Source organism: Mobula birostris, chromosome 9 (genome assembly GCF_030028105.1).
Source record: "Mobula birostris isolate sMobBir1 chromosome 9, sMobBir1.hap1, whole genome shotgun sequence".
NCBI classification, from domain to species: Eukaryota; Metazoa; Chordata; class Chondrichthyes; order Myliobatiformes; family Myliobatidae; genus Mobula; species Mobula birostris.
The window spans coordinates 1,830,892-1,855,144 of NC_092378.1; the positions used below are offsets into that span (position 1 = coordinate 1,830,892).

Consider the following 24,253-nt stretch of genomic DNA (forward strand, 5'->3'; position numbering starts at 1 on the left):
CCATTGATGCTGCTTGGCCTGCTGAGCTCTTCCAGCATCTTGTGTGTGTTGCTTGGATTTCCAGCATCTGCAGATTTTCTCGTTTGGGAGCATTTGATCATTCTGGGCCCATACTTGCTGGAGTTTAGAAGAATGAGGGGGGAAATCCTCATTGAGACCTTTTGAATATTGAAAGGTCTAGACAGACTAGATGTGGAGAGGATGTTTCCTATAGTGGGGGAATCTACAATCAGAATCAAGGGGCGCGCATTCAGAATAGAGTTGAGGAGGAATTTCTTTAGCCAGAGGGTAGTGAATCTAAGGAATTCATTGGCACAGGCAGTTGTGGTGGCCAAGTCACTGGGTATATTTAAAGTGGAGGTTGATAGGTTCTTGATTAGTCAGGGTGTCAAAGTTATAGGGATAAGGGAGGAGAATGGGATTGAGAGAGCTAATAAATCAGCCACAATAGGCCAAATGGCATAATTCTGCCATTACCTTATGGTTTTATTGTTTAATTAGAAGTGCATTTAGAAAATTGTAAGATACACAAAAAGCATGCCACACTTTTGAAGGGTAACTGACTGTTCCTGAGCCTACAACAGAGAGAAATAGGCTTCAAAACGTTAAAGGACTCTACGCAAAGAGAACCCTATGCAACCCGATTTGTGCAGAGTGAGTCCTGTGCTGACCAGTACACCAGCAGGTGAGAGATACATAAGAATATTGTGCAACATAATGGCAATGTGTACAGCAAGTACAGATCATTGTGCTCACCTTAACCTTGGCAGTGGCCGTAAGAAGAGCATAGTCCGGGGATTCCACTGCCTCTCGCTTCTGGCGTTGAGCATCAGGACCAACCAGTAGATTAAAGTGCGTGGCCAAGTGTCGCCTGAGCAGTGTTTTACTGGGAGGGATGTTCAGCAGCATGGCCAGCGTTTCCACATTAAAGCGAGGTTCCAGTACCTGCAGGTGGAAGACCAGCCAATATTAGACAACAATACCAGGAGAAGAATCAGGCCTTTCTGCCCATCAAATCTGCTCCACTATTCCATCATGGCTAATTTATTATCCCTCTTAACCCCTTTCTCTTACCTTCTCCCCATAACCTTTGATACCCTGACTAATCAAGAACCCATCAACCTCTGTTTGAAATATATTTCCAATGACTTGGCCTCCATAGCTGCCGCGGCAATGAATTCCACAGATTCACCACCCTCTGGCTAAAGAAATTCCTCCTCATCCCTGCCCTAAATGAATGTCCCTCTATTCTGAGGCTGTGTCTTCTGCTCCTAGTCTCCCCCATTATAGGAAACATCTTTTCCACATCCACTTTATCAAGGCCTTTCAATATTCAATAGATTTCAATGAGATTTCCCCACCTCCCCCATTCTTCTAAACTCCAGCAAGTACAGACCCAGAGCTATCAAATGCTCCTCATATATTAAAAGACAATCTAGAGGGTATTGGCCCCAAGCATAACGTGAATGAGTCCAGAGACACCCCTTTCTGCGGAAATCTAGATTGTTGGTTTAGTGCTGCTGCCTTGCCCCAGACCGGACAGAGAGAGCAACATTCAGGAATCAGAAGCTTGTTTTAATTAGCAACTACCTACTAGTAACTTTGAGTACAAGGTATGCACAATGCAATTAAAACCTAATATCGAGTGGCACAGCACGTTTTTAGAAGAAGAAAATTGGTCTGTAAATTTGCAGATGGCACCAAAATTGGGGGCAAATTGAACAGCGAGGAAAGCTATCAAAGCTTGTAGTGGAATCTGGAGCATCTGAGAAAAATGAGCTTGAAAATGGCAGATGGATTTTAATGCAGAGTGTGAGGTGTTGTATTCTAGGGTAGGACTCACACAGTGAGAGGTTAGGCACCGAGGAGTGTGATAGGACAAAGGGATCTGGGGATACAGATCCATAATTCCTTGAAAGTGGTGTTACAGATAGGGATGTAAGGATACATTTTGGCACACTGATCTTTATAAATCGCAGTATTGAGTACAGCAGATGGGATGTCATGTTGAAGCTGTACAAGACAAGGCCAAATATGGAGTATTGTGTACAGTTCTGGTCATCGACTTACAAGAACAATATCAATAAGCTTGAGACTACAGAGAACACTTACAAGAATATTGCCAGGACTCGAGGCCTTGATTACAGGGAAAGATTGAAGAGGTTGACTTTATTCCCTGAAGCATAAGAGGTGGGAAGATGTACAAAATTATGAGGGGTAATGAGAGGTATAGATAGGGTAAATGTAAGCAGGCTTTGTCCAGTAAGGCTGGGTGACACTGGAACAAGAGGTCATGAGTTAAGAGTGAAATGTTTAAGGGGGACATGAGGAGGAGGAACTTCTTCACTCTGAGGGTGGTGAGAGTGTGGAATGAGCTGCCAGGGGAAGTGGTGGATACAAGTGTAATTTCAACATTTAAGAAAGTTTGGACAGGTATACGGTTGGGAGAGGTATGGAGGGTATGGCCTAGGTCAATGGAACTAGGCAGAATAAGAATTCAGCAGGATCTAGATGAACCGAAGGGCCTGTTTCTATATTGCAGTGTTCTGTGATTCTAATCTAGTGGCCATTACTACTAGTCAAACAACTTGGAGGTAATTTCTCCACCCCATGCTTCTTGACCTGTTGTGTTCCTCCAGCAGATTGTGGATTCAAACTGTTGCTGCCTTGCCTCAGACTGGACAGAGAGCAGCAACATCTAGGAATCTAAAGCTTGTTTAAATTAGCAGTTCTCCCTCTACGATTGATTTTAGAGTAGGTTAAAATATCTGCACAACATCACAAACTGTAGGGTCTGTACAGTGCTGCACCATTCTACATTCTACACAAAGCAACTAACAGCCAACATCCAGAGGCACAGCACATACAGTACATTTTAGGTGAAGAAACAGTCACTTTAATTTATAACATTAAATAACCAGGATCGATGTCAGCTCTGGTTGGCCTTACCATCAGTCCCCCATGCACTCCACTGCCTCTCAAGTTGGGAGCGTATTCCGCCAGATCGGCCGAGCGAAGCCACTCCATCACCCGGTGGTTGGTCCATCGTGACACCTCTGCTGGGCTGAGGTTATTCTGGGAGAGAAAGTGTTTTTAGGCATGCTTCAAACTCCACTTTTTAGCTATTTTAGACATACTGAAAACAAACTTCTAAACAGTGTGCGCTTCTCTTTCTGGGACCTGTGCATCACTGACAAGACCCACATTTATTGGCCCAGGCCGAGGGGCTCTTGGGTTGTAAACTCAGCTCCATCATGAGCACCAGCCTCCGCAGCATCAAGAGCATCTTCAGAAAGACATTAGAGACCACCACCACACCCAGGACATGCCCTCTTCTCATTGCTACCATGAAGGTGGTGGGTACAGGAGCCTGAAGACACACACTCAAATGTTTCAGGAAGTTTCTTCCCCTCTACCAGATTTCTGAATGGACAATGAACTCATGAACACTACCCATTTCTTTCGCACTCTTCTTGCACTACTTATTTATTTATTTTATACAGTTCTTATTGTAATTTATGGTACATTTTATGTATTGCACTGACTGCTGCCAGAAAATAACGAACTTCATGACATATATCAGAAGTAACTCCACCATGGACTGTCCCAAGCCCAGCTGTGGAAGGAGGGGGGTTGGGTAGGGCGCTACGGAAATGGCAACAGAAACTCCAAAGACCTCATCCCTGGGAGAGCAAGGATCCACCAAAATGATGGATTACACCTGGGAACACTTGAAAGAGAGGTCCAGGACAGAGGATGCGGGCAAGCTGCTGTCAACGGCTTATGCTGCATGGATAGGGATGATGTGCTTAACAAGAAGAATACTATACGAGATAATAAACCTTATTCAGATTGTGACAAGGTGGGAGGGAACATGAAGAGGGAGGGAATGGAGGGAGACGGAGCATGTGCAAGCAGCTGTGATGGGTTTAGTTTAGCAAAAGGCCTGTTCCAGTACTGTACTGTACATGTTCACTTCAGTCTTTCTGGTGCTGTTGGGTAAGAGTTTTGGGATTTAGATCTAGTGACAGACTCAGATTTGCAGAGCTGTGTAGCACTGAAACAGGCCCTTCAGCCTGACTCACCCATGCTGACTGCAATGCCTATTCATGCTAATCCTACTCGCCCTCAGTTTTCAGGTACCCCACCACAGTGAAGGAACAACTATACATTTCCAAGTCAAAAAGGAGTGCAACTTGGAGGTGGTGGTATTCCTCCGGGCTGACTGCCCTGTCTTTCTTAAGGGTGAATGAGGTGCCCGTTGTGGTCTTCTCTACAGTAGATGCGTCCTTGAGGGTTTGGGGAGCGAAGGGGCAAGCTATGAATGAGGTACCAGTTGTTGTCTGCTCTTCGGTGGATGGCGTGGAGTTGTTGATGCTGCACTGGATCAGGCAGCTGGGAGCATTCCTGACTTGTGCCTTGTAGATCTAGATGGGAGAGGTTCCACCAAGTTGCACACCATTCTGATGTAGAGGAACAAGGCCTGAAGAGTGATCCCTTGTGAAGCTGCCCCTACCTCATCAGATGGCCGCCTCCGCAGACAATTAGCTTCAAAGTTATTTATTCGGAGAACCTGGATGGCTCGCTTGATGCTGAGGTGATGGAGAACGCTCCCGACTTTCATCGAGAGCAGATCGTCCTGGAAAGCAGCAAACCAGGAGAGAAAGTATTAAACCAAAGGACCAGAAACAGTACAACACACCGAATATAAATAACAATGGTACGAAAAACCATATCGCAATCTGCATTCAACACCAACTGTGGGAGACACGGTAGCGTAGTGGTTAGCACCTTGTTTTACAGAACTAGCGAGTGGAGTTCAATTCCCACTGCTGTCTGTAAGAAGTTTGTAGGTTCTCCCCATGAACGCATGGGTTTCTTCCCACCTTCTAAAGACATACAAGTTAGGGTTAGTAAGCTATGTAGGTGCTGGAGGCATGGCAACACTTACAGGCCTCCCCCAGTACATCCTTGAACTTATGTTGGTCATTCACACAAATGATGGTAGTGTACGTTTTGATGTACAAGTGATAAATAAAGCTAATCTTAACTGTTCTCAGACTAACTACAAGGGATAATCTGTGGCATGGATCTGCAGATGCTGGAAATCCAAGCAACACACACAAAATTTTGGAGGATCTCTGCAGGTTAAGCAGCATTTATGGAAAAGACTAAACAGTTGATGTTTCTGGCCAAGAACCTTCATCAGGACTAGGGAAAGAAAAAGAGAAGACAGAGCAAGAAGTGAGGGCAGGGGGAGAAGAGGAATTTGTACAAGGTGGCAGGTGGTTGGTGAAACTGGGAGAGGGGGAGGGGTGAAGTAAAGAGTTGGGAAGTTGATTGATGAAAGAGACAAGGCCGGAGAAGAGGTAATCTTTTCCTCACCTATCATGCCACTAGCCTCCCCTTCTAACATATAATTTGCCGCAACTTATGCCATCTCCAATGGGATCCCACCACTAAGCACATCTTTCCCTCACCATCCACTTTCCACAGGGATCGCTCCCTACACGACTCCCTTGTCCAATCATCCCTCTCCACTGATCTCCCTCCTGGTACTTATCCTTGCAAGCGGAACAAGTTCCACACCTTCCCTTACATCTCATCCCTCACTGCCATTCAAGGCCCTGAACAGTCCTTCCACGTGAGGCAACACTTCACCTGCGAGTCTGTTGGGGTCATCTACTGTATTCTGCATTTCCATTGTGGCCTGCTGTAGGTCAGTGAGACCTACACTCCGTCTGCCAGAAAAAGCAGGATCTCCCAGTGGCCACCCATTTCAACTCTACCTCCCATTCCAACATGTCAATCCAAGGCCTCCTCTACCGGCACAATGAGGCCACACTCAGGATAGAGGAGCAATACCTTGTATTCCACCTGGGTAGCCTCCAACCTGATGTCTTGAACCTTCAGTAATTGCACCATCCCACCCATCCCCATTCTCATTTCCCTTTCATACCATATCTTCTTACCTGCCCATCACCTCCTTCTGCTGCTCCTCCCCCTTTTCTTTCTTTCATGGACTTCTATCCTCTCCTATCAGATTCCCCCTTCTCCAGCCTTGTATCTCTTTCACCTATCAATTTCCCAGCTCTTTACTTCACCTCCCCCCCCCACTCCCACTTCTAGCTTCACCCATCACCTTTCATTTCTTCCTCCCTCCCCCACCTTGCTCTCACATTTTTCCCCAGTCCTGATGAAGAAGTTTCAGCCCGAAAAGATGACTGTTTACTCTTTTCCATAGATGCTGCCAGCATTTTGTATGGTGCTAACATTTCTGAATATGAGGTTGCAAATTTATTTATATTGAATGCAAAATCTGAAGCCAATTCTTCGACTTGACACTTTAATTTTTTTTAAATGATACAGCATGGTATCAAGCCCTTCTGGCACAATGATACAGTGATGCCCAATTATACCCATGTGACCAATTAACCTACTAACCCTCATGTCTGGAATGCAGGAGGAAATTGGAGCATTCTAAGGTCATGGCGAGAACATACAAACGTACAGTGTCATCATTCCATCAAAGCCTTGCCTGGCTGCTCAGATACACGTCAAAGACTTGGTTACATTACGAACCTTTAAAATGTTGCTGTTATTATTTAAAGAGAAAGGCAAATAAAAAGACAATAAATTCAATACTTACCAATACAAACACATAATTTTCAAATTAAGGTTAAAAATATTTAGTCAGATCGACTGATATTTAACTCTTTTGTGAAACACCATATAATGAAGAGCAGCTGATGACTGGATTCAGATGAACACAGCAAAATATCCCCAACATTCACTTGACAAGGTTTCAGGAGCCTGACAAGAGCAGTGAGAGTGGACGTTCTCTGCAGCAGTCGCCTGTTCTAGGATAAACCCAAGTTCCAAAGTATGTACACCATATAAAACCTTTAGATTCATCTTCTTGCAGGCAGCCACAAAACAAATAAACACTACAGACTTCATGAAAATCCTCATACAACAAACACTGTCAAATATCCAATGTGCGAGAAATGGACAAATCATGCAAACAGTAAAAATAAGTAAACAAGTTAAAGAGAACATGAGCCACAGAGTCCCTAAAAGTGAGTCCACAGCCACGAAGCCAATTCAGCGCTGAGTAGAGAGCTGAATGCTGCTTCGTCCTTCGCCCATAGCCTCAATACCTTAATCGTTTTAATCTGGCGCAGTGCTTAAATCGACTAAATATTGGTTTGTTTCTCGCTCTAGGTCCTGGGCTCTGCCTCGAAGTATGCTCCAGCAATGCTGCTGCATTCGTACCTGCAATCTCAAGAATCCAGTTCAGCGAATCCTTTAGGACACCGTAAAAACGACAGGTCGTAGAGACGGCTCAAAAGCACAACTCCCACAGAGGAATTAAATGCGGATACAACAGGGTCTTTTAAGAGCCTCTTAGACAGGTACATGGAGTTTAGAAAAATAGGGGGCTATGTGTTAGGGAAATTCTAAGCAGTTTCTACAGGAGGTTACATGGTTGGCACAACATTGTGGGCCAAAAGGCCTGTAACGTGCTGTAGATTTCTATGTGCTGCAGATTGCAGAGATCATAGCCCAGAGAAAGTATATTTAGTAGAATTGTTCACTTCAAATGGGTAGCATTTGGAAACAGTGACTGTAACTCTAGACAAGTGCATAATAAGGCCAATAGCTTTGCTCTCTCAACCCAGCACATCAAAACAGCGCAGAATAATAAATGGACGGATAGCGTTGCACAGAATCAGACTTAATTCCAGTTTTATTTCAGATTACGTGAATTTCACCCAAGGGTAATCTCTGGAGAGTGTGTCGACACTTGCGGGCTGTCCACAGCACACCCTAGGGTGTGTCCGTTCTTATTGCAAACGATGCATTTCTCTATACGTTTCTATGTACGTGATAAATAAACCTGAATTTTGAACTTAAATATTTTTGCCTGAAAATTGCACGTCTGGCTTTTTAAAACCTGAATAGTTTAATAAAAGTAATTAAAAATGTATGTCTGTTTCCCACGTTCCCACAGTGCGGCACGGTCATGTAGTGGTCAGCAGAAGTAGCAGAGGTACTTCACGAATACTTTGCTTCAGTATTCACCAGTGAAAAGGACCTTGGCAATTGTAGGGATGACTTACAGCAGACTGAACTGCTTGAGTATATAGACATTAAGAAAGAGGATGAGCTGGAGCTTTCAAAAAGCATTAAGTTAGATAAGTAGCCGGGACCAGATGGGATATACGCCAGGCTACTGTGGGAAGTGAGGGAGGAGATTGCTGAGCCTCTGGTGATGGTCTTTGTATCATCAATAGGGATGGGAGAAGTACCGAAGATTGAAGGGTTGAAAATGTTGTTCCCTTGTTCAAGAAAGGGAGTAGCGATACCCAAGGAAATTATAAACCAGTGAATCTTACTTCAGTGGTGGGCAAATTGTTGGAGAAGATCCTGAGAGAAAGAATTTATGAGCATTTGGAGAGACATAGTCTGCTTAAGGATAGTCAGCATGGCTTTGTCAAGGGCAAGTTGTGTGTTATGAGCCTGATTGAATTCTTCGAGGATATAACCAAACATATTAATGAAGGTAGAGCAGCGGATGTAGTGTATATGGATTTCAGTAAGGCATTTAATAAGGTTCCCCATGCAAGGCTCATTCAGAAAATAAAGAGGCATGGGATCCAAGGAGACATTTTTTTGTGGATCTAGAATTGGCTTGCCCAAAGAAGGCATAGGGTGGCTGTAGATGGCTCATATTCTGCATGGAGGTTGGTGACCATTAGTGTTCCACAGGGATCTGTACTGGGACCTCTCCTCTTTGTGATTTTTATAATGGATGAAGAAGTAGAAGGGTGGGTTAGTAAGTTTTCTGATGACATAAAGGATGGGGGAAATTGTAGATAGTTTGTCAGAGCTTACAGCGGGATAACAATAGGATGCAGAACTGGACTGAGAAGTTGTAGATGGAGTTCAACCCAGATATTTGTGAAGTGGTTCATTTTGGTAGATCAAATTGAAGACAGAGTATAGTATTAATGGCAAGACTCTTGGCAGTGTGGAGGATCAGAGAGATCTTGGGGTTCGTGTCCACAGGACACTTAAAGCTGCTGCACAGGTTAACATAAGAAAGCATATGGTGTGTTGACCTTCATCAGCTGTGGGATTGAGTTCAAGAGCTGTGAGGTAATGTACTCCCACTTGGAGTACTATGTTCAGTTCTGGTCACCTCACTACAGGAAGGATGTGGAAACTATTGACATAATGCAGAGGAAATTTATAAGGATGTTGCCTGGATTGGGGAGCATGCCTTATGAGAATAGGTTGAGTGAACTTGGCCTTTTCTCCTTGGAGTGACGGAGGATGAGAGGTGTATAAGATGATGAAAGGCATTGATTGTGTGGCTAGCCAGAGGCTTTTTCCCAGGGCTGAAATGGTTAACACAAGGGGGCATAGTTTGAAGGTGCTTGAAAGTAGGTACATGGGGGATATAAGAGGTAAGTTTTTCCACAGAGAGTGGTGGGTGTGTGGAATGCACTGCCAGCGGAGGTGGTGGAAGCAGCTACAATAGGGTCTTTTAAGAGACTCTTAGATAGGTACACAGAGCTTTGAAGAACAGAGGGCTATGCTATAGGGAAATTCTAGGCAGTTTCTAGAGTAGGTTACAAGGTCAGCGCAACATTATGGACCAAAGGGCCTGTAATGTACTAAAGATTTCTATGTTCTATAATTTACAGCCCTGGAGAGGACACTCCAGCATTGCCTCACCGCGACGGCACAACACGGAGACTTTCCAGGCGCAGATCCATGGTCTCGCGAGACTAACGGATGCCACCACAATAATTTATAGCACCTGTGACCCAGGTTCAATTCCCTCTGCCATCTATAAGTTCTTAGTACATTCTCCCCATGACTACATAGATTTCCCCCGGTGCTCTAGTTTCCTCTCGCATTCCAAAAATGTCCAAGTTAGTGAGTTGGAGGCATGCTATGTTGGCTCCAGAAGCACGGAGACACTTGTGGGCTGGCTCAGAACTGTATTGGTTGTTGGTGCAATGAGACATTTCAGAATCAGAACTGATTTCTCTCTGTGTTTCAATGTAATGTACATGTGACAAAGAAAGCTGATCTTTAATGAACACCAAAGGGTTCAACAGATGCTGGAAATCCAGAGCAACACACAAAAATGCTATAGGAGCTCAGGTCAGGCAACATCCATGGAGAGGCACAGTTGATGTTTTGGGCAGAGACCCTTCTTCAGGGTCTTTAATTTTTAATGAGCTGTTTGACTAGAAGTACAGCATGGTTACTGAAACAGCCCAGAACTTGGCATAGTGAAGTATCTCAACAAGGAACTGCCAACAGCCCAAGCACTAATTTTGGAGGCAAGAGATTTACTATTTTATTAAAAACTCTCAGCCAGTATTTGTTACCCTTCACGCACAACACGCTGGAGGAACTCAGCAGGTCGGGCAGCATTCTGCTGAGTTCCTCCAGCGTGTTGTGCATGTTGCTTTGATCCCAGCATCAGCAGAGAATTTTCTGTTACCCTTCCCTCACTGTCCTCCAGGTGGCGATGATGAACAGCAAACAACATCAGTGTAACACAGGTCAGATCAGGCCAGGATGGTACATTCCCCTTCCTAAAGGACACTGCTGAACTAGATGGGGATTTAAATTAAAACCTGTAGTTCAGTGGTTGCCATGAGAAGTACAATTCCACCCATCTTCATCCAGACTGTAGAATGTTTTATTTTTATTTAGAGATACAGTACTGTAATAGGCCCTTCCAACCCATGAGGATAAGACATGAGAGAATAGGACCAATCAAGTGTGACAGTGGAAAAGTGTGTATGGAACCAGAGAAGATAGCAGGGGGACTTAATGAATACTTTGCTTTAGTATTCAGTGCGGAAAAGGATCTTGGTGATTGTAGGGATGACTTGCAGTGGACTGAAAAGCTTGAGCATGTAGATATTAAGGAAGAGGATGTGCTGGAGCTTTTGGAAAGCATCAAGTTGGATAAGTCACCGGGACCAGATGGGATGTACTCCAGGCGACTGTGGGAGGCGAGGGAGGAGATTGCTGAGCCTCTGGCGTGATCTTTGCATCATCATCTCTGCCACAGGAAACAGTTGAGGCCAGTTCATTGGCTATATTTAAGAGGGAGTTAGATATGGCCCTTGTGGCTAAAGGGATCAGGGGGTATGGAGGGAAGGCTGGTGCAGGGTTCTGAGTTGGATGATCAGCCATGATCATACTGAATGGCGGTGCAGGCTCGAAGGGCCGAATGGCCTACTCCTGCACCTATTTTCTATGTTTCTATCAATGGGGACGGGAGAGGTTCCGGAGGATTGGAGGGTTGTGGATGTTGTTCCTTTATTCAAGAAAGGGAGTAGAGATAGCCCAGCAAATTATAGATCAGTGAGTCTTACTTCAGTTGATGGAAAAGATACTGAGAGGCAGGATTTATGAACATTTGGAGAGGCATAATATGATTAGGAATAATCAGCACTGCTTTGTTAAAGGCAGGTTGTGCCTTACGAGCCAGATTGAATTTTTTGAGGATGTGACTAAACACATTGATGAAGGTAGAGCAGTAATGTAGTGTATGTGGATTTCAGCAAGGCATTTGATTAGGTACCCCATGCAAGGCTTATTGAGAAAGTAAGGAGACATGGGATCCAAGGGGACATTGCTTTGTGGATCCAGAACTGGCTTGCCCACAGAAGGCAAAGAGTGGCTATAGACGGGTCATATTCTGCATGGAGGTCAGAGACCAGTGGTGTGCCTCAAGGATCTGTTCTGGGACCCCTATTCTTTGTGATTTTTATAAATGACCTGGATGAGGAAGTGGAGGGATGGGTTAGCAAGTTTGCTGATGAGGGTCTTTTAAGAGACTTTTGGATAGGTACATGGAGCTTAAAAAAATAGAGGGCCATGGGTAACCCTAGTAATTTCTAAGGTAGGGACATGTTCGACACAACTTTGTGGGCCAAAGGGCCCGTATTGTGCTGTAGGTTTCCTATGTTTCTATGGCACAAAGGTTGGGGGTGTTGTGCATAATGTGGAGGGCTGTCAAAGGTTACAGCGGGACATTGATAGGATGCAAAACTAGGCTGAGAAGTGGCAGATGGAGTTCATTCCAGATAAGTGTGAGGTGGTTCATTTTGGTAGGTCAAATATTATGACAGAATATAGTATAACAGCAAAACTCTAGGCAGTGTGGAGGATCAGAGGGACCTTGGGGTCCGAGTCCATAGGACACTCAAATCTGCTGCGCAGGTTGACTCTGTGGTTAAGGCGGCATACGATGCATTGGCCTTCATCAATCGTGGGATTGAGTTTAGGAGCTGAGAGGTAATGTTGTAGTTGCATAGGACCTTGGTCAGACCCCACTTGCAGTACTGAGCTCAGTTCTGGTCGCCTCACTACAGGAAGTATGGCCTCACTACAGGAAGTATGTGGAAACCATAGAAAGGGTGCAGAGGAGATTTACAAGGATGTTGCCTGATTTGGGGAGTATGCCTTATGAGAATAGATTGAGTGAACTTGGCCTTTTCTCCTTGGAGCGATGGAGGATGAGAGGTGACCTGATAGAGGTGTACAAGATGATGAGAGGCATTGATCATGTGGAAAGTCAAAGGCTTTTTCCCAGGGCTGAAATGGCTAGCACGAGAGGACAGTTTTAAGGTGCTTAGAAGCAGGTGCAGAGGAGATGTCGGGGTAAGTTGTCTTTTTTTAAATATATAAACGCAGAGTGGTGAGTGTGTGGAATGGGCTGCCAGTGATGGTGGTGGAGGCGGATATGATAGGGTCTTTTAAGAGACTCCTGGACAGGTACATAGAGCTTAGAAAAATAGAGGGCTATGGGTAACCCTAGGTAATTTTCTAAGGTAAGGACATGTTCGGCACAGCTTTGTGGGCCAAAGGCCTGTATTGTACTGTAGGTTTTCTATGTTTCTAATCTGTGCTCCTCAATTACACCCATCTGACCAATTAACATTAACTAGTTAAATGCCCCAAGGTCCACATAGACTACATCAACCAAACTACCATTAACATAAATTTATAAATTTAATAACTTCAGTCAAATGAAATCTCCCTGACAGCTATGCTGACTGTATCCCTGATGAATCTGTGCTTTTCTCAGTGCAGATTAATTTCCCTACGATTGGACATCCAGTCAGTACCACTTCCCTCTACTACTGAGGTTGAATGACAATCCTCTGCATCACCTTACTGTTAGAGACCTTGTTAAATCATTTATAACCCAACACTGGTCAGATTCACTTTAATTTATCACATGTACACTGAAACAAACGGTAAAATGCATATTTTTTGCATTAACAACCAATCCATCCAGGGATGTACTGGAGACAACCGACATGTGTTGCCACACATTCTGGCACCAACACAGCATGCCCACAACGTAACACAACATAGAACAAAAGCAGCAGCAACAGCATAAGCCTCTTTCTTGCCCTCCAACCCCATTACACACACAGAACTCCAACCTTTGCTCTGCCCTAGGCCTCCGTTCTTGGCCCCAGACTCTCAAACTCAGGCATCAAGAGACCGACATCCAGTCTCTGGGCCAGACTTTAACTTCAAGACTTTACCTCTGGACTTTGCCACCTCCTTAAAAATCCCAATCAGATCTGAGATAAGCCCTCAGCGACACAAAGCTATGCTGATAATTGTAGTGAGTCCAGGTTTTTACAAATTTGTGTAGATCCCATCTTTAAAAATCTACTCACTAGTTTCCCAGCTACCAATGGCTCACCAGTTAGTGATTCCCTGGTTCCTCTTGCACTGGTTGGTTAGCATTTTCCACCAGACACCCATGAAGTAACTTGTTAAAATGTTAAAATAAGACCATAAGATATAGGAGCAGAAATAGGCCGTTTGGGCCATTGCGTCTGCTTCGCCATTTCATCACGGCTGATCAATTTTCTACCTCAGCCCCAATCTCCCACCTTCATGCCCTGACCGATCAGGAATCTATCAAGCGCTGCCTTAAATATTACCAATGTACACCTTCAACACCCGCCAGTGGCAACAAATAAGACCATAAGACATAGGAGATGAATTAGACCATTTAGCCCATTGAGTCTGCTCCGCTATTCAATCATCGATTCTTTTATCCCCTCCTCAGTCTTCTCCCCGTAACCATTGTCATGTACAATCAATCAAGCTCTGCCTTAAACACACCCAACGACCCGGCCTCTGCAGCTGCCTGTGGTAATAAATTCCACAAATTCACCACTGTCTTGCTTAAGAAATTTCACTGTGTCTCTGTTTTAATTAACGGCCCTCTATCCTGAGACTATGCCTTCTTGTCCTAGGCTCCCTCACCATAATAAACATCCTTTCCACATCTACTCTGTCTAGGTCTTTCAACTTTGAAAGGTTTCAATGAGATCCCTCCTCATGCTTCTAAGTTCCAGCAAGCACAGACCCAGAGCCAAAGTTCCTCCATATGATAACCCTTTCATTCCTGGAATCATCCTTGTGAACCTCCTCTGAATCCTCTCCAATGTCAGCAGTTCTTTTTCTAGATGAGGGGCCCAAAACTGTTCACAATACCCAAGGAGAGGCCTCACCAGTGCCTTATAAAGCCTCAGCATCACATCCCTGCTCTTGTATTCTAGATCTCTTGAAATGAATGCTAACATGGCATTTGCCTTCCTCACCGACTCAACCTGCAAGTTAACCTTTAGGGACTTCTGCACAAGTACTCTCAAGTCCCTTTGCATCCAGATTTTTGGATTTTTTCTGCTTTTAGAAAATAGTCCACATATTTATTTCTACTACCAAAGTGCATGACCATGCATTTTCCAACATTGTATTGCATTTACCACTTTCTTGCCCATTCTCCTAATCTAAATCCTTCTCCATCCTACCTGTTTCCTCAACACTACCTGCCTCTCCACCAATCTTCATATCATCTGCAAACTTGGTAACAGAGCCATCTATTCCATCATCTAAATCATTGATATGCAGCATAAAAAGAAGTGGTCCCAACATTGACCCCTTGCGGAACACCACTAGTCACTGGCAGCCAACCAGAAAAGAATCCTTGTATTCCCACTTGCTGCCTCCTACCAATGCTCCAACCATGCCTGTAACTTTCCTGTAATGCCATCTTGGTAAGCAGTCTCACATATGGCACCTTGTCAATGGCAATATACCACATCCACTGCATCTCCTTTAAGGTATGTCAGGCAAGATTTTTCCTTAGGAAAGCCATGCTGACTTTGTCCCATCTTGTCCTATATCACCAAGTACTCCATAACCTTATACTTAACAACTGACTCCAACATCTTCCAAACCACTGAGGTCAGGCTAACTGGTCTATAATTTCCTTTCTGCTGCCTTCCTCCTTTCTTAAAGAGTGGAGTGACATTTACAATTTTCCAGTTGTCTGGCACCATGCCATATTACAATGATTTCTGAAAGATCATTACTAATACCTGCACAATCTCTACCGCTACCTCTTTTAGAATCCTTGGGTGCAGTTCATCTGGTCTGGGTGACTTATGTACTTCAGGTCTTTCAGCTTTTTGAGCACCTTCTCCCTTGTAATAGTAACTGCACTCGCTTCTCTTCCCTCACACCCTTCAACATCTGACACACTGCTTGTGTCTTCCACAGAGAAGACAGATTAAAAAAAATACTTCTGTAGAAAAATACTCAAATACCACCAATTCACCACTCTCTGGCTAAAGAAACTGCTCATTTCCATTCTAGAAAGACACCCCGCTACTCTAAGGCTGTGTCCTCTGGTCTTTGTGGAAACATCCTCTCCATGTCCAGTCTATTGAGGCTTTACAACATTCAATACGTTTCAATGAGGTCATCCCTCATTCTTCTGAATTCCAGTGAGTACAGCCCATCAAATGCTTCTTCATATGACAAACCTTCCAATCCTGGAATATTTTCATGAATCTCCTTCGAGCCTTTTCCAATGTTAATACATCCTTTCTAAGACAAGGGGCCCAAAACTGCTCACAATATTTCAAGTGAGGCCTTACCAGTGCTTTATAAATTCTCAAGATTATGTGTTTTTAATTGAAATACTTGGTTGGGCTTCCTCTCTCCATGCAGACAGGTGGATCGAGGGCTAGTGATCCCTCTGGAGTTTAAAGTTCAAAGCAAATTATTACAGTACATAAATGTCACCATATATCACCCTGAGATTCATTTTCTTGTAGGCATTCATAGTAAATACAAAGATACACTATAAAATTAATGAGACAAAAAACAAACTGTGCAAATACAGAAAGATAAAATAAAATATTAATAATAAGCAATAGATATTGAGAATATGAGATAGAGTCCTTGAACGTGAATCAATTAGTTGTGGGAATAGTTCAGTGTTGGGGTGAGTAACATTGAGTGAAGTTATCCCCTCTGGTTCAGGAGTCAAGTGGTAATAATTGTTCCTGAACTTGGTTGTGTGGGTCCCAAGGCTTCTTCCTGATGGCAGCAGCGAGAAGAGAGCACAGCCTGGATGGTGGGGGTCCTTAATAATGGATACTGCTTTTCAACGTGGTCTGTGTAGATGTGCTCAGTGGTTGGGAGGACGTTACTTGTGATGGACTGGGCCATATCCACTACTTTTTGTAGGATTTTCCATTCAAGGGCACTGGTGTTTCCATACCAGGCCTTGATGTAACCAGTTAATATACTCTCCATCGCACCTCTGTAGAAGTTTGTCAAGTTTTAGATGTCATGTTGAATCTCCACAAGCTTCTAAGTAGAGGGGCCGCTGTGCTTTCTTTCTAATGGATGTGGAAGCCAGCACTACAGCTTTTATAAAGCAGGTAGGCAAGGGCAGCTTGGAATCTGAAAACCAGTACTCCACTTAGATGTGCTCAACGGTACTGAGGGCATTACCCTGTTACCCATGATGTGCTGGGCCTAGGGTTCTTGTCCTCATCCAAAGTGTGGAAATCTAGGCCCAGTGGTCGATGCCCCAAGTCTGAATGTCTGCGAGCCCGCTGGGGAAGTTGAGGGCCCAGTGTCTGTGGGTTTGAGATGCTGTAGGACTATGCACATGTGCAGGTGGGAGAGAGGAATGGGACTTGTTTTGCTGTTGTTGTGCTCTGACTTGTACTGTCAAGCATTGTGAGTATGCTATATTGGCACCGGAATGTGTGGCGACACTTGCAGGCTGCTCCCTGCACATCCAACACAGATCACTACATGCCTCGATGTTTATGTGATAAATAAATCTGAATCTTGGATTTATGCAGGACTATTCTTTTAAGAAACTTGAAGATTATCTATTTGCAGCCAATGTAAAGAATTATGGTTGCAAATGTATTTGAAATGATCTAAGTTACGCTTTCAATGGTAGCATTACGGCTTACATTCAAAGCCAAGAATTTGCTTACCACAGTCATGTAGTGAAGCATTCGACCATCTACTCTTCCCTCATCAAACTGGGTCTTGTACTGGGGTAATCCAATATCGTCCAGCCACCCTGAAACAGATAAATTATCATTACTCACCAGACATTCTGCGAGGTAACACACATATACACACAAGCACACAATGCTGGAGGAAATCTCTAGGTCAGGCAGCATCTATGGAGAGGAATAAACAGTCATCATTTCATGCCAAGACTCTTCAGGACTGGTATCTATTTATGCACATCTTATTCCATATCTGTACTTCTAACTTTATACCATATATAAATATTTATTCTGTGTGATTGAGGTTGTTGCATGTCGCACCCTGACTTCTACACCACAGCAAATTCCTAATATATGTAAATGTAACTAGTGAATAAAGTTGATCCCTGATAGGAAGGGGGCAGAAGACAGATCAGAAGGTCGGGGTGTAGGGGAAGAGCAAGGAGGGAGTGGGTAGAAGTTACCTCATGCCACCTGGTTAGAGGCTACACAGACGGAATGTGAGGTGTTGCTCCTCCCTACAACCTGAGCTTGACCAGTAGAGGTGGCCATAAACAGGTACAGTGGCATGCAAAGGTTTGGGCACCCCGGTAAAAATTTCTGTCACTGTGAATAGCTAAGCAAGTAAAAGATGACCTGATTTCCAAAACGCATAAAGTTAAAGATGATATATTTCTTCAATATTTTAAGCAAGATTACTTTTTTCAGCAGAGGAGGACAAAGGGCTTAATTAGGAAGGGGAAAAAAGATTATGAGAGAAAACTGGCAGGGAACATAAAAACTGACTGTAAAAGCTTTTATAGATACGTAAAAAGGAAAAGACTGGTAAAGACAAATGTAGGTCCCCTACAGACAGAAACAGGTGAATTGATCATGGGGAATAAGGACATGGCAGGCCAACTGAATAATTACTTTGGTTCTGTCTTCACTAAGGAGGACATAAATAATCTTCCAGAAATAGTAGGGGACAGAGGGTCCAGTGAGATGGAAGAACTGAGCGAAATACATGTTAGTAGGGAAGTGGTGTTAGGTAAATTGAAGGGATTAAAGGCAGATAAATCCCCAGGGCCAGATGGTCTGCATCCCACAGTGCTTAAGGAAGTAGCCCAAGAAATAGTGGATGCATTAGTGATAATTTTTCAAAACTCGTTAAGATTCTGGACTAGTTCCTGAGGATGGCAGGGTGGCTAATGTAACCCCACTTTTTAAAAAAGGAGGGAGAGAGAAACCGGGGAATTATAGACCGCTTAGCCTAACGTCGATGGTGGGGAAACTGCTGGAGTCAGTTATCAAAGATGTGATAACAGCACATTTGGAAAGCGGTGAAATCATCGGACAAAGTCAGCATGGATTTGTGAAAGGAAAATCATGTCTGATGAATCTTATAGAATTTTTTGAGGATGTAACTAGTGGATAGGGGAGAACCAGTGGATGTGGTATATTTGGATTTTCATAAGGCTTTTGACAAGGTCCCACACAGGAGATTAGTGTGCAAACTTAAAGCGCACGGTATTGGGGGTAAGGTATTGATGTGGATAGAGAATTGGTTAGCAGACAGGAAGCAAAGAGTGGGAATAAACAGGACCTTTTCAGAATGGCAGGCAGTGACTAGTGGGGTACCACAAGGCTCAGTGCTGGGACCCCAGTTGTTTACAATATATATTAATGACTTGGATGAGGGAATTAAATGCAGCATCTCCAAGTTTGCGGATGACACGAAGCTGGGCGGCAGTGTTAGCTGTGAGGAGGATGCTAAGAGGATGCAGGGTGACTTGGATAGGTTGGGTGAGTGGGCAAATTCATGGCAGATGCAATTTAATGTGGATAAATGTGAAGTTATCCACTTTGGTGGCAAAAATAGGAAAACAGATTATTATCTGAATGGTGGGCTATTAGGAAAAGGGGAGGTGCAATAAGACCTGGGTGTCATTATACACCAGTCATTGAAAGTGGGCATGGAGGTACAGCAGGCGGTGAAAAAGGCGAATGGTATGCTGGCATTTATAGCGAGAGGATTCGAGTACAGGAGCAGGGAGGTACTACTGCAGTTGTACAAGGCCTTGGTGAGACCACACCTGGAGTATTGTGTGCAGTTTTGGTCCCCTAATCTGAGAAAAGACATCCTTGCCATAGAGGGAGTACAAAGAAGGTTCACCAGATTGATTCCTGGGATGGCAGGACTTTCATATGAAGAAAGACTGGATGAACTAGGCTTGTACTCATTGGAATTTAGAAGATTGAGGGGGGATCTGATTGAAATGTATAAAATCCTAAAGGGATTGGACAGGCTAGATGCAGGAAGATTGTTCCCGATGTTGGGAAAGTCCAGAACGAGGGGTCACAGTTTGAGGATAAAGGGGAAGCCTTTTAGGACTGAGATAAGGAAAAACTTCTTCTCACAGAAAGTGGTGAATCTGTGGAATCCTCTGCCACAGGAAACAGTTGAGGCCAGTTCATTGGCTATATTTAAGAGGGAGTTAGATATGGCCCTTGTGGCTACGGGGATCAGGGGGTATGGAGGGAAGGCTGGTGCAGGGTTCTGAGTTGGATGATCAGCGATGATCACAATAAATGGCGATGCAGGCTTGAAGGGCCGAATGGCCTACTCCTGCACCTATTTTCTATGTTTCTATGTCCTATTTCCATCTTTTACAGTTTCAAAACAACAAAAAAGGAAAAGGGCCCGAAGCAAAAGTTTGGGTACCCTGCATGGTCAGTACTTAGTAACACCCCCCTTGGCAAGTATCACAGCTTGTAAACGCTTTTTGTAGCCAGCTAAGAATCTTTCAATTCTTGTTCGGGGGATTTTCGCCCATTCTTCCTTGCAAAAGGCTTCTAGTTCTGTGAGATTCTTGGGCCGTCTTGCATGCACTGCTCTTTTGAGGTCTATCCAGAGATTCTCGATGATGTTTAGGTCGGGGGACTGTGAGGGCCATAGCAAAACCTTCAGCTTGCGCCTCAAGGTAGTCTATTGTGGACTTTGAGGTGTGTTTAAGGTCATTATCCTGTTGTAGACACCATCCTCTTTTCATCTTCAGCTTTTTTACTGATGGTGTGACGTTTTCTTCCAGAATTTGCTGGTATTTAATTGAATTCATTCTTCCCTCTACCAGTGGAATGTTCCCCATGCCACTGCCTGCAACACAAGCCCAAAGCATGATCGATCCACCCACGTGGTTAACAGTTGGAGAGGTGTTCTTTTCATGAAATTCTGCACCCTTTTTTCTCCAAACATACCTTTGCTCATTGCAACCAAAAAGTTCTATTTTAACTTCATCAGTCCACAGGACTTGTTTCCAAAATGCATCAGGCTTGTTTAGATGTTCCTTTGCAAACTCTGACGATGAATTTTGTGGTGAGGACGCAGGAAAGAGTTTCTTCTGATGACTCTTCCATGAAGGTCATATTTGTGCAGCTATCGCTGCACAGTAGAACAGTGCACCACCACTCCAGAGTCTGCTATATCTTCCTGAAGGTCTTTTGCAGTCAAATGGGGGTTTTGATTTGTCTTTCTAGCAATCCTATGAGCAGTTATCTCAAAGTTTTCTTGGTCTTCCAGACCTCAACTTGATCTCCACCATTCCTGTTAACTGCCATTTCTTGATTACATTACGAACTGAGGAAACGGCTACCTGAAAACACTTTGCTATCTTCTTATAGCCTTCTTCTGCATTGTGGGCATCATTTATTTTAATTTTCAGTGTGTTAGGCAGCTGCTTAGAGGAGCCCATGGTTGCTGATTGTTGGGACAAGGTTTGAGGAGTCAGGGTATTTTAGATTATGAGAACACTCAGTCCTCTTTTATTGTCATTTAGAAATGCATACATGCATTAAGAAATGATACAATGTTCCTCCAGAGTGATATCACAGAAAACAGGACAAACCAAAGACCAGCACTGACAGAACCACATAATTATAACATATAGTTACAGCAGTGCAAAACAATACCATAATTTGATAAAGAACAGACCATGGGCACGGTAAAAAAGTCTCAAGTCCGGATCGACTCCCGAGTCCCCGATAGCAGGCGGCAAAAGGGAGAAACTCCCTGCCATAAACCTCCAAGGCACCGACAACTGCTGATGCCTTGGAAGCAGCCGACACTGAGTCCGTCCATCCGAAAACTTCGAGCCTCCGACCAGCCCCTCTGATACAGCCTCTCGAGCGCCTTCGACCTAGCCCTGGCTGCCGAAACAAGCAAACCCGAGGATTCGGGGCCTTCTGCTCCGGAGATTCCAGTTACCACACAGTAGCAGTGGCAACGAAGCAGGCATTTCAGAAGTTTTCCAGATGTTCCTCCGTACTCTCACGTCTGTCTCCATCAAATCAGAATTGCGCACGGTCCCCTACTTGACAGATTACAGATATCGATCATTGGAGAGGCCGCGCGCGCTGCGTCGCGCCATCTTCTCCTCCTCCTCCTCCTTTATAAAGCTTTGAAATTTGCATCACCTGGCCTTTCCTAACGATGACTGCAAACAAGTCATAGCCCTAACAAGCTAATTAAGGTCTGAGACCTTGATAAAAGTTATCTGAGAGCTCAAATCTCTTGGGGTGTCCAAACTTTGGCATGGTGCTCCTTTCCTTCCCCCCCGCTCTAAAATTGTACAAAACAAAAATAATACACTAATCTTGCTTAAAACATTGAAAAGAATGTTTCATCTTTAACTTTATGACTTTTGGAGATCTGTTCATCTTCTACTCACTTAACTATTCACAGGAACAGAAATTTTGACCAGGGGTATCCAAACTTTTGCATGCCGCTGTATGTCAGAACAGAAATAGGAGGTTGAGTTGAAATGGGGGTACATCAGGACATCTTGCCTTTTGTGGTGGACAGAGCAAAGGTGCTCGATGAAGCGGTCTCCCAATCTGCATTGGGTCTCACCAATGTAGAGGGCACACAAAGAGCACTGGATACAGCAGATGACCCCAACAGATTTGCAGGTGAAGTTTTGCCTCACCTGGAAGGACTGCTTAGGATCCTGAATGGTGGTGAAGGCCATGAATGGACAGGTGTAGCCAGGAGAGGTAGAGGGATAGTAGACAAGGAAGTCATGAGGGAGGCAATCCCTACAGAAAGTGGAGGGAGGTGGTAAGGGAAAGGTGTGCTTTGTGGCAAGAGCTGGAGACCTTTTTCCTTGGGCAGAAATGGCCGACACTAGGGGGGGATGATTTTAAGATGAATGGAGGAACGTATATTGGGTGGGTGGAGGATGTCAGAAGTCGTTTTTTTTTATAAAAAGAGAGTGGTGGGTACATGGAATGTCCTGCCAGAGATGATGGTAGAGGCAGATACATTAAAGGCATTTAAAAATCCATTAGATAGGCAGATGGATGATAGAAAAATGGAAAGTTATTTGGGAAGTAAGGGTTAGATTGATCTTGATCCTCCTACTATATTTCAATGGTTTTCCCAAACTATATCTTGTTTAAGTTTAGAAAAAAATCAGAAGTGTCACTTTTGATCCTTCAGTTAAATTTGAAGGGACTTGGAGGCCATTTATTCAACACTTTCATATGATGTACCTTGACCTTTTCCAAATCCTTTTTATTAACCTAAAATATATGGACAGAGGAGCAGAGTGAATCACATTAATGATTGTATTCGATGTAATATAATAGCCCAGCTTTGTTTAGTTTAGTTTTTGGTCAGTTCAGTTTAGTTTTTTTTCCCCTAATTTAGGGATTTTTCCCATTCGATATTTTTTCATTTTTCTTCTTATCATGTTTAATTATACTAAGAGTTTGGGGGGGCCTAATATACTTGTATTATCTGTAGTTTTTATTCACATATGTTAATTACCAATAATGTAATCCCAATCTCTTTGTACTAGTATTGTTGCTATGTTTATGAATTTGAAAATTAATAAAAAGATTAAAAAAGAAAGGAAGATTGATCTTGATGTAGGTCAAAAGGTCAGCACAACAGCATGGGCCAAACAGCTTATACAGAATCAGGTTTATTGTCACCGGTACGTGAAATTTGTTAACTTAGCAACAGCAGTTCAATGTAATACAGAAGAAAAAAACCAAAACAAAATAGTAAATAAATCAAGTACAGCATAAGCACATTGAACAGATTAAAAATTGTGCAAAAAACAGAAATACTATATATTTTTTTAAAAAGTGAGGTAGTGTCCAAGGTTCAATGTCCATTTAGGAATCGGATGGCAGAGGGGAAGAAGCTGTTCCTAAATCACTGAGTGTACTCTTTCAGGCTTCTGTATCTCCTACCTGATGAAAAGGGCATGCCGTGGGTGCTGGAGGTTCTTAATAATGGATGCTGCCTTTCTGAGATGCTGCTCTTTGAAGATGTCCTGGGCACTCTGTAGGCCAGTACTCAAGATAGAGCTGACTAAATCTACAACCCCCTGCAGCTTCTTTTGGTCCTGCAGTGTTGTAAAGTTCAATGTTCTATAAAGCAGTTTATACTTCACTCACTTAGTCATAGACAAGAGATTTTACAGACGTTGGAAATTTTGAATGACAAACACAGAATGCTGGAGGAAGTCAGCAAGTCAGGTAGCATCAGTGCAGGGGAGTAAAGTCAATGTTCCGGGTCTGATGAAGGGCCTCAGCCTGAAATGTTAACTGTTACTCCCCTCTATAGACGCTGCCTGACCTGCTGTGTTCCTCTAGCATTTTGCACGTTTCATTTATACACCGGGTAGTTTGAAAGGAAACAATGCTGTCATTAAAAGGGATTTCTTGCTGCCCTCCTCACTCTCTCACATTCCAATCAATTCCCATGGTTTGAAATGCTTTGAGACAGAGAGTCAGTTAAACCTTTTCTCTTTGATATTACTTCTCCAGTGACCACTCTCCGCCCACACTGACCCACAAACAACAGG

The 24,253-nt window shown here is 43.7% G+C and overlaps 1 protein-coding gene across 4 annotated transcripts in view; it reads right to left on the reverse strand.

Annotated features, from left to right (window-relative positions):
- The window catches only part of ppfibp1b (PPFIA binding protein 1b), a 253,814-nt gene that overhangs the window by 13,630 nt on the left and 215,931 nt on the right, over nucleotides 1-24,253 (reverse strand). For all 4 annotated transcript variants that reach the window (XM_072267360.1, XM_072267357.1, XM_072267359.1 and 1 more), the window contains 4 exons: nucleotides 17,379-17,467; nucleotides 4,517-4,639; nucleotides 2,950-3,075; nucleotides 757-945 (listed from right to left, as the gene is read on the reverse strand). In XM_072267360.1, the coding sequence (XP_072123461.1) occupies nucleotides 757-945; nucleotides 2,950-3,075; nucleotides 4,517-4,639; nucleotides 17,379-17,467 (527 nt within the window). The remainder of the gene's footprint in view (nucleotides 1-756; nucleotides 946-2,949; nucleotides 3,076-4,516; nucleotides 4,640-17,378; nucleotides 17,468-24,253) is intronic.